The sequence below is a fragment of the Sturnira hondurensis genome, unplaced genomic scaffold, assembly GCF_014824575.4.
Source record: "Sturnira hondurensis isolate 20B ecotype Veracruz unplaced genomic scaffold, ASM1482457v3 Scaffold0015596, whole genome shotgun sequence".
Taxonomy (NCBI): Eukaryota; Metazoa; Chordata; class Mammalia; order Chiroptera; family Phyllostomidae; genus Sturnira; species Sturnira hondurensis.
Genome location: NW_028088227.1, coordinates 360,257 through 373,448, shown reverse-complemented (window position 1 = coordinate 373,448; position 13,192 = coordinate 360,257). Strand labels below are relative to the sequence as shown.

General features: G+C 45.2%; 1 protein-coding gene across 4 annotated transcripts in view; it reads left to right on the top strand.

Moving 5' to 3' along the window:
• Positions 1–13,192, top strand: part of SLC4A5 (solute carrier family 4 member 5) — a 99,690-nt gene that overhangs the window by 76,859 nt on the left and 9,639 nt on the right. For all 4 annotated transcript variants that reach the window (XM_037064865.1, XM_037064863.1, XM_037064864.1 and 1 more), the window contains 4 exons: positions 3,233–3,346; positions 4,419–4,580; positions 5,648–5,826; positions 7,057–7,129. In XM_037064865.1, coding sequence (XP_036920760.1) covers positions 3,233–3,346; positions 4,419–4,580; positions 5,648–5,826; positions 7,057–7,129 — 528 coding nt within the window. The remainder of the gene's footprint in view (positions 1–3,232; positions 3,347–4,418; positions 4,581–5,647; positions 5,827–7,056; positions 7,130–13,192) is intronic.

The following is a 13,192-nucleotide window of genomic DNA, read 5'->3' as shown; positions in this document are numbered from 1 at the left end:
CGGCCATAACTTTTTTTCCTAAAAAAAGACCATTCTTTCTCCCACTGCTATACAATGCTTTGACATATATTAAATTTCACAAACGATGAGGGTCTATATCTAGGTTCTTTATTCTATTTCATTGGTTTATTTGTGTGTCAATATCACAAGTTCATGTCTATGGCTTATATGAAGTCTGTATATCTTATACCAACCTCTCTCTCTTTGTCCTTCTTTTTCAATAACGCCTTGGCCTTTGGCATTTCCACATAAGTTTTGCAATCACGTTAATTTCACCAAAATAAAAAGTTGTTGGAAATTTTAAAAGGTTATATTGACCCTGAATGTCAATTTGGGAAAAACTGACACCTTTCAAGTTCTGAGTCACCTGATCCATGAACATGGTATATGTACCTCACTGTTTATTGAGGTCTTCTGTCTTTCCATGATGTTTTACAAGTTTTGGTCTTGAGGTCTTGAACATTTTTTATTAGATGTATTCCTAGATACTTGATTTTTTAATGCTTTTGAAATGCTAACTGCTAGTTTTAATTTTATTTTCTGTTCTGTGGCCCGAATAAAACATAATTACTCAAAACAGCACTTGCATACGTGAGTAATAGCTGTGCTTTGGGGAGGGGCACCCAGAAAGAATTTAGCAACTCTCTTCCACCATAAACCTCATGAGCACTCTCCTAAAGCCATTTCAGATAGATATTACTGCTGCTACTCCTAATCATCTTCATCATTGTCATCATCTTTGGTCTGAATAATTGGACTTTTCCCCATGTTTCATAAAGGTTAAATAATAAAAGGCTGCTTAAGGAGATTCACACTATATAAACTGAGTAAAAAAATAGTGTGCTCGCACCACAAATGCATCTTCAAGACACATTCTCTTCCTTCTTTCCGACTTCCACTCAGATTATATCCCTAAGTCACCTCTCACGTAAAAATTGTAGAGCAGTGACTGCATCTGAGAATGTCTTTTTCCTGAAGGACGAAATGTACTTCATGTGGCATGAAATTCTCCCCCCATCTCCCCCCACTCTCAAACTATTGGCAAACTGCTCTGTTGCCTCCTGGAATTCAGTGTTGCAAAGAAGAATGAGGCCATTTCACACCCATCGGATTGGTAAAAATGTAAAAGGCTTGGGATTCCCAGTGTTGGAGACGAAAAGCGACGGGTGGGAGAGTAAGCAGGTCCATTCAGTGAGGAGAACAGCGGGCACTCCCTGATGGGGCTGACGACAGATAGGGTCTTCCACCTGGCCCTTCTCCAGGTCCGCACCCCAGAGAAGCTCACGTGTGTAGGAGAAGTTCATAGAAGCATTGATTCTGGGGGGAAAACAATGGGAACGATCTAAATGTATCTACTGACAGGAAAATAAGAAACAACGTAAAACAATCATACTGACATTCAGGTGCAGTGCATTCTCATAGACTGCATCTATCCAAGAAGAAATGTCACAAACACGGGGCTGAGCAAATAAAAGTGTCTGTATTTTGCCATGTGCACCTTTTTGCCCAAATATTTGAGGGAAAAATAAGGATGTACATTATACGTGGGTAGTACTAATTTTGTATCTATATAAATGTTTTTCATTCTTTTATTTATTCTTATGTGTTAAAAGCAACTCTAGAAAGCAGTAACACTATTTGTATGCAAAACAATACCCTAGAATACAATAATCGGCTTTGTTTCTAAATATAAATAAACAAAGAATTGAGTTAAACAATTAAAATGAAAGTTTTTTCCTGAAAGTTTGGGCCAAAAACATGGGTGCACATTATACGCGAGCGTGCATGATACACGGCAAAATATGGTAAATTGCAGATTACAAAGAATATGATACCATCTATAAAAAATTTTAAAACGTGAAAAACAATGCCATATTTAGTTTAGCATTATATACATATTTAGTAAAAGTATGAAGACATTCACAGGAAGGATGACTCTCAATCCAGACCAGTGGGTCTGTCTAGAGAGCAAGGACCGGATGCCACTGGATGGTAGTAGAGGCGCTGACAGAGCAGGTACATTAACATTTCTTAAAGTAGGAGGAAGCTCACAGCTATTTATTATATCCATCTTGATGTTCCGTTGGACCATGTAAATTGCCTACTACAGTAAGTCCTCAGTGTCATTCATTGATAGGTTCTTGGAAGCTGTGGCTTTAGACAAAATAACATATAAGAAAACTAATCTTACAGTAGCCCAATTGTTATAAACAAGAGTTAAGTTCCTACGGCTTACTTCTGGTCACAAAAATATCGCCAAACTTCTAACTAGAGACTCAAAGCCCATATAACAACATTAAGCATTAAAATAAATGCACACTATAGATACATTTAAGAAAGAGTAATAAAAACAAATAAATTATTTTCCAACCAGCTTATTCCAGTTCAGGGCAGCGGGTGGCTGGAGCTGATCCCAGCCGCTGAGGGTGCAGGCAGGCCCCACCCTGGACAGGATGCCCTTCCATCTCCGGGTGCACCACACACCCGCACATGCGGACTGGGACGGTGCAGACACACCCATGCACCTCACGTGCGTCTTCGGGATGTGGAGGAAATCGGAGTCCCTGGAGCAAACCCCTGGAGACGGGGAGACCGTTCCAACTCCATGCAGACAGTGGCCAGGAACAGATATTTCCCCCCTCATCAGCACGATAACAAAACAGTGTTGAACTAAATGATGTTATTTGAGGACCTGCTGTGTATTTGACTGTTTTGATCTACAAAAAAATGGCAAATTCATATGGTCTAACTTAATGTGTTGATCTGGGTGCTCAGAATATTGCAGGAAAGCAAGTGAAAACTAGCACACTGCTCGGTTCTGTGTGACCAGTGTTTTACATGATCATTATAATACAAAGCTGTTATTGACTCTCAACTTTTAGAATCAACTTATAGGTCAAACACGAAGGACACATGTTTACAAAGAGAATATGCGTGTTCTCAGCTTTGACACTGTGCAGATGAAAGGGAGCCGTCACAGGATGGAAGGGGTTGCCCGGGAGGAAGGTGGCGGAGAGGGTGCGGTGGGGAGGGTGTGGCAGCGAGCCAGGCCTCCCATGGTGGAGGAGGGGAGATGCTGGCAAAAGTCAGTGGAAAGAGATTTGATTATGTACCTTGAAAGTGCAGAGCAAACCCACGGAAAGTGCTCTTACTCATTCTCCTCTTTGCTGCCTGAGGATTGGGTCTGCCCACAGATGGGTGGGTAGTTTGCTCACTTGCTGTCTTTCCACAGGTCCGAGCCCTCGTGGCTGACTTCTCCATCGTCTTCTCCATCCTGTTATTCTGTGGAATCGATGCCTGTTTCGGTCTGGAAACCCCCAAGCTGCACGTGCCCAGTGTTATCAAGGTTTGCTCTGGGTGTTAGCTCTGCTGCCCACCAGTTGCAGGTCCTTCCCCCTCTTCACGTGCTCTCAGCCCTGTCATGTGCTCTCAGTGCTGAGACTGTGTGGGTTCTCCGTGCATGTGCTACCCTTCCTGTGTGGAACAGCCTCTCAGGGCGTGGTCCTTTGAGATGTTGGGTTAGGGCCATATTCACAGTGAAACTACACTGTGCAGCCAGAGTGGGCAAGGTGCTGGAATCTAGGTGGAGCCCCTTGATTTCCACTTGAAGGTCTTCCATTCCCTGACCCCTGGCAGCCTGAGAGCTGAGCCACCTGGGTTCTGGTGAAAATGACCCCTTAGGACAGTGATTTTCAAAGTGTGGTCCCAGTCCTCCTGCCTCTCCCAAGGAACACCCCCTCCCATCTACACCAGGCTGAGAGGCACAGGTTCTAGAACTGGCCCTTCCTGCCTTTGAGGCCTTGACCTTCACAATATTACTTCAGGGTTCTCCTAAGGAGATTAATCATATCTCAGAAAACTAGTGTTGGCCTAGAAAATTAAAGTACCTCTTAAATGAAACAAAAGACAAACTTCAGGCCAGCTCCTGCATGGATAATCCCTTATGTCTCAATACCTGAGTCTGAATTGATGTTCAGTGTTTTCACAGACAATCCTGTGGGGCTCCCCAGACAGATGACTCCAAGGAGAGGCAGTGGCATCAGGCACTGTGCCCATCAGATTCTTTCTTCTTGCCTGTTGAGCCTTATTTCTGCTCCTTTTTAGTTTGCAATTACGTGATGACTGCAAGCTCCTTCCCCACGCTCTCTGTGCTCCTCCTGTTTCCTTTCCAGTCTCAGGCAGCTGCCACGAATAACCCCCTTTGCTCTGAAGACTTGGGGGGGTCCTTCCCAAGTCTGTCCCTCTTGGGGTCTCTTTGTTTTCAAGTTGCAGGTGCCAATGTCTGTAAGGGAAAAGATTGCACTCAAAAAGGACTCCAGGTGGAAGACCTGCAGGAAGGCGGGGAGAGGGGGCCCTGGGTGGCGAGTGCACTGGGATGAGGGAGAGAGGAAAGGGCCTTCTCTGTCTACTCCACTCAGCCCACACGGCCAGACCGAGGCTGGTTCGTGGCCCCCTTTGGGAAGAATCCGTGGTGGGTGTACCCAGCGAGCATCCTGCCCGCCCTGCTGGTGACCATCCTGATATTCATGGACCAGCAGATCACGGCTGTCATCGTCAACCGGAAGGAAAATAAGCTGAGGGTAAGGCTGGTGCTAGCAGTGGGGGCGCAACCTCTTTATTCCCACAAAGTCAGAAGGAATGAAGCAGGCAGATGGTGCGTCTATCAAAATTCTAGGCCACTTAAAAAGCAAAATATGAGGCCAGAAGACAGGAGTTCTGGTATGTGGGAGAAATGTGACCTCTAGATGCAACGAGGCCACTAGGGCCAGGGTGACCTGATCGAAAGACCAGGAGGACCAAGTACAGGGCTAGCCACGGGGCACCTTGCTTCCCCCAAAGAGCTTCTCTGGCTCTGTGCCCCTGACAGTGGACTTGGAAGTCTGCGCAGATCCTAACACAGGCATTTTGACCCAGAACCATGAGGAAGAGGAACATCCTTAGCTCTCCTCATCCCTGCAACTCCCCGCCCTACCTCTGTGTCTGAGATTTGGGGTACCCTCTCCCCCATCCCAATCTGGACCACTCTAGGTTGGATTTAGGGCAGCAATTTCCAACAGGTGTTCTGCAAGAATTTTTAAAACATGCAATACCTGACTAGTCAGGGGCACTGACCACTTTTCCCTTAGATTGTCAAATTAAAAAATGACAATAGTCAACACAACAATAGCTACCCAGTGTGAATGAATCAAAATTATACCTATTTTTTGGTCAGATTGGCAAAAACTATCATGTATTTTTTGGTGTGCCACAGAATTTTAGTACTTAGGTATGTGTGCCATGAGATGAGCAAGGTTGCGAACCGCTGTCCCAGCCCGGGCCCCATGCTGGAACTGCAGAGATGCAGCGCCACAGTGCGGAGCCCTTCTTTCTCAGGACCCAAGCCCAGGCCGATTCCCAGTCTGAACCCCTCTCCTCACTCACATGTGTCCCTTTCCTGGCTCACCAAACCCTGGGGTTGGTAAGACTGGAGCACTTCAAGATGGCAGCCCCCTCAGGGTTCCCTCTAGAAGGTCAAGGGGAGCCCTGGGCCTTCCACGGGTTCCACGAAATGGCCACTTTGGGAAAATTCCTGTCTAACCCACCCCATCCCAACAGATGGTCAGCACCAGGCTCCTAGACAGCTCCCCCTCTCCTGCTGTCCCTGCAGAAGGCTGCTGGCTACCATCTGGACCTGTTCTGGGTGGGCATCCTTATGGCCCTGTGCTCCTTCATGGGGCTCCCCTGGTACGTGGCGGCCACGGTCATCTCCATCGCCCACATCGACAGCCTCAAGATGGAAACGGAGACCAGTGCCCCAGGGGAGCAGCCCCAATTCCTGGGGGTGAGGTAGGTGGGGGTCCAGGCCTGGGGACCACCTGAGCAGGAGTGGTCAGTTTGAGGGGGGAAGCAGATTTTTCTTACCATCAAGGTATTTGAGTGACGGGCCCCCGCTGGGACAGTCCAGGAGCGACATGGGTAGGAGTGATGTTCCTGAAGGGAGGGAAGAAGGAGGAGGGAGGCGACAATTCAGTTTTAAGTGGTGTGTTTTTTTCTTAATAGATTCCAAGCAACACACCACCATGGCCCATATACACACTCTCAGCTCTCATCATAATGTAGAGGCCACTCACTAGCCCACAGGCCACTTCTGACCTGTCCTGTTGTCTCCTCTTTAAGATGCCCTGTCCCCACTGTCCCCCAAAGCCCTCCTGTGGGTTTGGGTCCCACTCCATCTCCATTCCTCCAGAAAGCCTTCCAGGACATTCCCACTCCTAGGCCGTGGCCCGTGGTCTGTCACCTCTGTTCCTTTCACGCCCATGTCAGGTTCCTGATCTGTTTCAGAGAAGCACATCTCCCGCTTCTTAGGGCCTCCATGGTGAGCTCACACCAGGCACTGGCATTCTCAGAGGTGGCTGTCCTCAGCGCTTCTCCCCAGTGCCTCAGGAGATCTGACTTGCCCAGCCTGCCCCAAGCGAGACTTCTCCGGTCAGGGCAGGGACCCCCTCCAGGACCCCTGAGCCCCAGATGGCTGGGCCTGAGCAATCTGCCCCAGCACCTCCAGCTCCCACCCGCATCCTGTCTGGACCTGGGCACATGGGGAAACCCACCTGCTCTCTCACCCCTTGTACCTGCTCTGACAGCAGCCAGGCCCTCTTCCCCTGAATCCTCCTTAGTCATGGCCTACAGACGTGGGATCTCATTACGGTCAAAGGGCAGAAATAATAAGCACTTTATATCCCATTTCATCCTCATAGCAACCCACCTCTCTTCTACTGAGGTGATGCCACACAACTAGTAAGTGGCAAAGCCGCCTAACTCAGTCTGGCTCGAGCACCCCCAATATCAGTCACTACGCTGGACAATCTCCCAAACACCCCTTCAAAATGCCCTCACCTCTCTGGGGCTCCTTGTCTTCTAGTGTGCCTGTCAGCTGGGCCCTGGGCAGTGGGCCTACTCTCTGGAATGGGGGAATAAGGCAGAGGCCAGGGCCTTGGACATAACCTTGATGTGCCCACAAAGGGCCAGAGGGCTGTAATGATCTCCCAGTCTACCTGACTATGTGCTCTTCTCCACCAGGGAACAGAGGGTCACGGGCACCATTGTCTTCCTCCTGACTGGGATCTCTGTCTTCCTGGCTCCGATCCTGAAGGTGAGGCTCTGTACCCTCCCCAGGGGTCTGTCTGCCTGGGAAACCGCTGGCCTGATGCCTCAGAGGTCAGGGGAGGGTTCCTACATGGTCCCTGAAAAGGCGGGATTCTATTAGGCCAAAGAGATACTTCATCATCATCATCGTTTTCTAGACTATTGTATCATTTCTTATCAGCAGCTGGCAGTCCTCACTGCTCTATCCACCCCTCCCAGGGTCCACCCTCACCTTTCTGGGAAATGCTCTTCCCTCAGAAAGTTCTGCCGAGTTCCATCCTTGCTTAGATCAGGAGCTTTGCGAGCAGGTGGCGTTTCCCCACTGTTGTGTTTATGGCTGGTTCGAGGCCTCCTTGCGTATCAATTTCAGAAGTTCGAAACATGCAGGGGAGCCTTCTGTAAGTGTTCTTGGGGCTTATATTCTGCTTTTGTGTCTTTCATGTCTTGGGCACAAAAGTGACTTTTTCCCACACAGTGTGAAGTTCTTGCCCAAGTCCCTCCAGACCAGCTGCAAGAGAGAGACGAAATCAAACCGGAGTACCTTTGGGGTGCGTGTCCTCAAGCTGAGCGTTAGGACTTCAACATATAAATTTGGGGGCACACAGTTCAGTGCATAGCACCTGTCAATGGCCCTTGTGCATAATGAATGCCTACAAACACATTCCTTTCTTGAATTAATCTTTTAAAGTATATTTTATTGATTATGATGTTTCAGTTGCCAGATTTTTTTCTCTTTATTCCCCTCCTCCCTGCACCCCCCTTTCTCCAGTGTTCCCCCACCTTAGTTCATGTCCATGGGTCATACATATAAGTTCTTTGGCTTCTCCATTCCCCATACTATTCTTAACCTCCCCCGTCTATTTTGTACCTACCATTTGTGCTTCTTATTCCCGTACCTTTTCCCCATTCTCTCCCTCCCCACTGATAGATCCCTCCATGCGATCTCCATTTCGGTGGTTCTGTTCTTATTGTAGTTGTGTGCTGAGTTCAGTTGTTTGTTTGTTTTTTAGGTTCACTTGTTGATAGTTGTTAGTTTGTTGTCATTTTACTGTTCATATTTTTTATCATTTTCTTTTTGTTAGATAAGTCCCTTTAACACTTTATATAATAAGGGCTTGGTGATGGTGAACTCTTTTAACTTTATCTTATTTGGGAAGCACTTTATCTGCCCTTCCATTTTAAATGAAAGCTTTGCTGGACAGAGCAATCTTGGATGTAGGTCCTTGCCTTTCATGACTCTGAATACTCCTTTCCAGCCCCTTATTAGGCAATAAGATTTCTTTTGAGAAATCAGCTGATAGCCTTACAGTTACTCCTTTGTAGGTGACTGTCTCCTTTCCCCTTCCTGCTTTTAGGATTGTCACTTTATATTTAATCTTGGGTAACTTAATGATGATGTGCCTTGGTGTGTTCCTCCTTGGGTCCAACTTCTTTGGGCCTGAGCTTCCTGGACTTGCATGTCTATTTCCTTGGCCAGATTGGGGAAGTTTTGCTTTATTAATTTTTCAAATAAGTTTTCAATTTTTTGGTCTTCCTCTTCTCCTTCTGGCACCCCTATGATTCACATGTTGGAATTTTTAAAGTTGTCCCAGAGGTTCCTCAGCCTCTTCTCATTGTTTTGAATTCTTGTTTCTTCATTCCATTCCAGTTGAATGTTTATTTCTTCCTTCTGCTCCAAATCGTTGATTTGAATCCTGGTTCCCTTCCCATCACTGTTGGTTTCCTGCATATTTTTCTGCATATTTTTCACTTTCTATATAGCCTTCACTTCTTCCTTCATTTTGTGACTGCACTCAACCATTTCTGTGGGCATCCTGCTTACCAGTGTTCTGAACTCTGCATCTGATAGGTTGTCTAGCTCTTCATCACTTAGCTATTTTTTCTGGAGTTTTGATCTGTTCTTTCATTTGGTCCTTATTTCTTTGTCTCAGCACTTGAGTCTGGACAATATTTCTTCCTTAACTCCGTGGTCGTCGAACTTCCACACACTTTGATTTTCTGACAGTTCTGGTTGTTTTTTTGTTTTTAAATTGGTTGTTACCCTCCTTTTGGTTGTGCAAGGAAGTGAAGCATATCTACCCATGTCTCCACGTTTGCCAGAATCTCTTGAATTAATCTTAATTGTAGTTGCCCCAATATTTTGCAGATATTTCTTCTCTTTGACTAGCTCAGAACAACTCATTCGGGGGTGACTTCATAAAGTACAAAAACTGAAGAACCATGATGGGTACTGATTCATTTACAATGTAAAATATTTCTAGCTTGAGAACTGGTGCTGGGCAACCCAAACAGCTGGTTTGTGCAGAGAATAGGTTGCATGCAGATGGGCGGGCATTTTGTTTATTTAAAAGTGTATTGTAAATGGCCGAGGAATATTCAATTTTGTGGAGAGGGTTTCAAATAACCATTGTGCCTATTGATCCTGATACTGTTTAACAGAAAAGAATTTGTATAAAAAAGCTCAAATCTAAGAACGAACCTACTTTAGGGGCCAAAAGTACCTGTAAACTTTTTGTGCATAGCAGGGTCTACATCCCTAAGAGAGAGAGCTCAGCAAGCCAGGGTTTGCCATCCCAGCTGTGGGGGGTGTTCAGTGACTTAGTTTTTTATCACCAGCTCTTATTAGTATTTGAATAAAACACAAAGCAGTTAGAAAATTCCACTACAGTTTCCCTCCTTTGTTTCATTTATAATGTGCTATATTATACTGTGGATGCCCTTGTTATGAATATAAATTTTCTAGGCTTTTGTACTCATGTGCTTGACACATACATTTTAGTACATTTTTGTTTTGGCACTAATGTCACCTATCTTCTGAATATAAATGGCATGTCTAAAAAGCATACAGGGGGCTGTCCAGAAGGTATCCAGCCGTGTAACATGAAAAATAGAGACATTTACTGAAGAAGATACAAGATACAAGAAACGGTGTACATAGGACAATGATGCCTCAGTCCCTTCAAAGTAGGTGCTTCAGGACCTCTCACAGTCCTCCCAGCATCTCTTCCACTGCTCAAAACGCTTTGAAAAATCCTTTATTGGAATCCTCATCAGCTGCCCTGTTGTATTTTCCTGAATCTCATCGACAGTCTGAAATATCTTCCTTTTCAAAGGTGATTTTAGTTTTGGGAAAAGCCAGAAGCAGCAGGGTGCCAAATCTGGGCTACAAGGTGGCTGAGTCACCTGGGCGATTTGTGTTTTGCCAAAAAAACCTCTGCATGAGAGGTGATGCATGAGATGGTGCATTGTCGTGATGAGGCTGCCAATCACCAGTTGCCCGTAGCTGTGGCCATTTTCGTCATATCGCATCTCTCAAACAATGAAGAACATTGAGGTGGTACTCCTTATTAACTGTTTGGCCTGGAGAGGATACTCATGATGGACAACACTTTCCCAATCAGAGAATAGAGTTAACATGGTACTGATCTTGCTGCAACTTTGCTGTGCTTCCTTAGGGAATGGAGAACCAGGAGACTTTCATCGGAATGACTGGGCCTTCATGTCTGGATCATATGCACAGCCATAGACCCAGAATTCATCTCTGGTTTTGACCTTTTTGTGGAAATCTGGTTCATTGGTTGTGGTTTGAATCTAGTCATTAGCAACTGCAGCACGATGTTCCTTCTGCTCTGGTAGCAGAAGCCACAAAATAAATTTTGCCATGACACATCTCATGCCAAGACCCCACATCAAAATCTCAGACACAGTAGTTTTTGGAATCCCCAGATCAGCTTCTAGTTCTCGCACTGTCAGTCGCTGATCTTTACTGACTGCAGCCTGTTGCACGTCCAACACTCTCAGGTGTTCTGCTTATTGCAGGCCTTCCAGAACATGGATCACTTTCAAGAGATTCTCAACCATCTTTGAAGTGTTTGTATCACACTTTTATTTGCACTGCACTCATTGCATTGTCCCTGAAAGCCTTCTGAATCATCCAAATAGATTCCAAGGAGGAATGTTCAAGCTTAATGTGGATTAATTGCTCTACTCACTCAGTCATTTTGAATGCAACACCCACACAGTACACATGTTCACTCAACAGTGTCTACTGCCCCCACTCACTTCTACAGTGAAATCATCATTGTTCACCCATATGCACTCCAGTCCACTGTCTTTAGCTGCAAGGTTACACTCATGTCGAGCAAACCATTCTCATTATATTAACAATGGCTGGGCTTTTTCTGGACAGACCTCGTACTTAAAGTAATTGAAGTGAAATTAGTTCTGTGCCTAGAGTCAACCTGCCAAAGCCCCTGTGCTCATCCTTAATGATGTGCTGTCAGACTGCTCATCTGTGGGTGACATATAATAGTTTTCTAACTTAAGCAAGTAATGCAAACTCCTTTCTGGGGCAGTTCTTGGCTCACATGTACTTTTCCAAGCAGTGCACTGTATTTCTGTATTAAATTATGCACCTGATAAAAATGAACGGGCTCTATTAAGAAGGTACCAGATACGGGGAGATGTTTGTTATTACATCTGAGAAAAGTTCCCTTGGACCCCACAGCTCCATATGTTCTGATAATGTCTTTGCATTTAATCACAACAGGATTTGAAAAATCCTGCCTGTGTTCTTTTACAATAAGAGTGGAAAATATAATATTTTGTTTAACTACCAAATAATCTGTTGAACAAACTCAAAGAGAGTCTGGAAAGACTCTCTTTTCTGGCAAAGAGAGGCTGTGCTAGAAATAAATGTTATTTATTCAAGGGTCTTGGTGCAATCAGAACACAGCAAGGCAAAAACCCCAGAGGTGTTCCGAAGAAGAAAGGAAGGTTAGAAGTTCTGAGAGTAAACAGCACACTTTTAAGAATTATCAGTCCTGCATTCTTTTTTTCTAAAAGTTTTCATTTTGTTTTAGAGAGAGGGGGAGGGAGAAAGAGAGGAAGAGAAACATCAATGTGCAAGAGAAACACTAATTGGATGCCTCATGCATGTGTCCCAACTGGGGACCTGGCCCACAATCCAGGCATGTGCCCTGACTGGAACTTGAACGGGAACTGGTAACAGTACAGCTTGCAGAACGACACCCAAACCACTGAGCCACACCAGCCAGGGCCAGTCCTGCATTCTTAGTCCTAGGGTTGTTCCAGGGTGGCCATCAGACAGACGATCAGGCAGTCAGGCTGATGGATGTCAGGTGGTCTGGTCGCACTGAGTAATCTGGATGATGGATGCCAGGTGGCCATATATGCTAGTCGTTCGGGGCCTGGATACACGGGTCCTTCAGGAGGTAATCAGAGGGCTGCCTGCAGGTGCAGATGTATATGCAGGCATTGCCACAGAACCGGAAAGTTAAAAAAAAAAGTTCCAAAGTGAGTTAGAACAAGAATGGAATCTTTCCTTATGCCTCAACCTTCATAATGTTAATAAATTTAGCAGCTTGGTTAAATGATTGCATTTTATATATTCCCTATCTTCACTCTTTCCTCAATCTATCTGATAAATTTCATAGCAGCACAAATCCATCTAGATTTTCCCTGATGGTAAGATTCAGGATTCTACTTTGATTACATGAAGGTATATACCTTTTTATAAAGACAGGTTTTCAGGGGAAGTGAACAAGTTTACACACGCTTCTTCCAAGAATGATTCCACCCAAGACTGCTCCTGGGAATGAGATATCAAGAGCGTCTTTGAGGCAAAACTTCCCCATCACAACCCAATGCCTATCCTGTTCAAGTTTCTTTCATCTTAACCAAGCAAAATAATTTCTCACTTAAAAAAAAGGTTTCAAAACTGTTAGTTTAGTGATTAAAACATTATCATTAGCTGACACTAGTATTAAATACTAGATTAAGTTTTGATCAAAGAAGAATTATTTATATAGCCAGTGCAAGAAAAGTATACAGTAACTTAATCCAGATCTGACATCTTAGATTTAATGCCCACACTTATTTCCAATCAAGAAATATTTCTATAAAGCTTGTTTACCCCTGGCTGGTGTGGCTCAGTGGATTGAGTGCTGGCCTATGAACGAGTTCCAGTCAGGGCACATGCCTGGGTTGTGGGCCATGTCCCCAGTTGGGGACATGCGAGAGCAACCGATCCATGTTTCTCTCTCACATC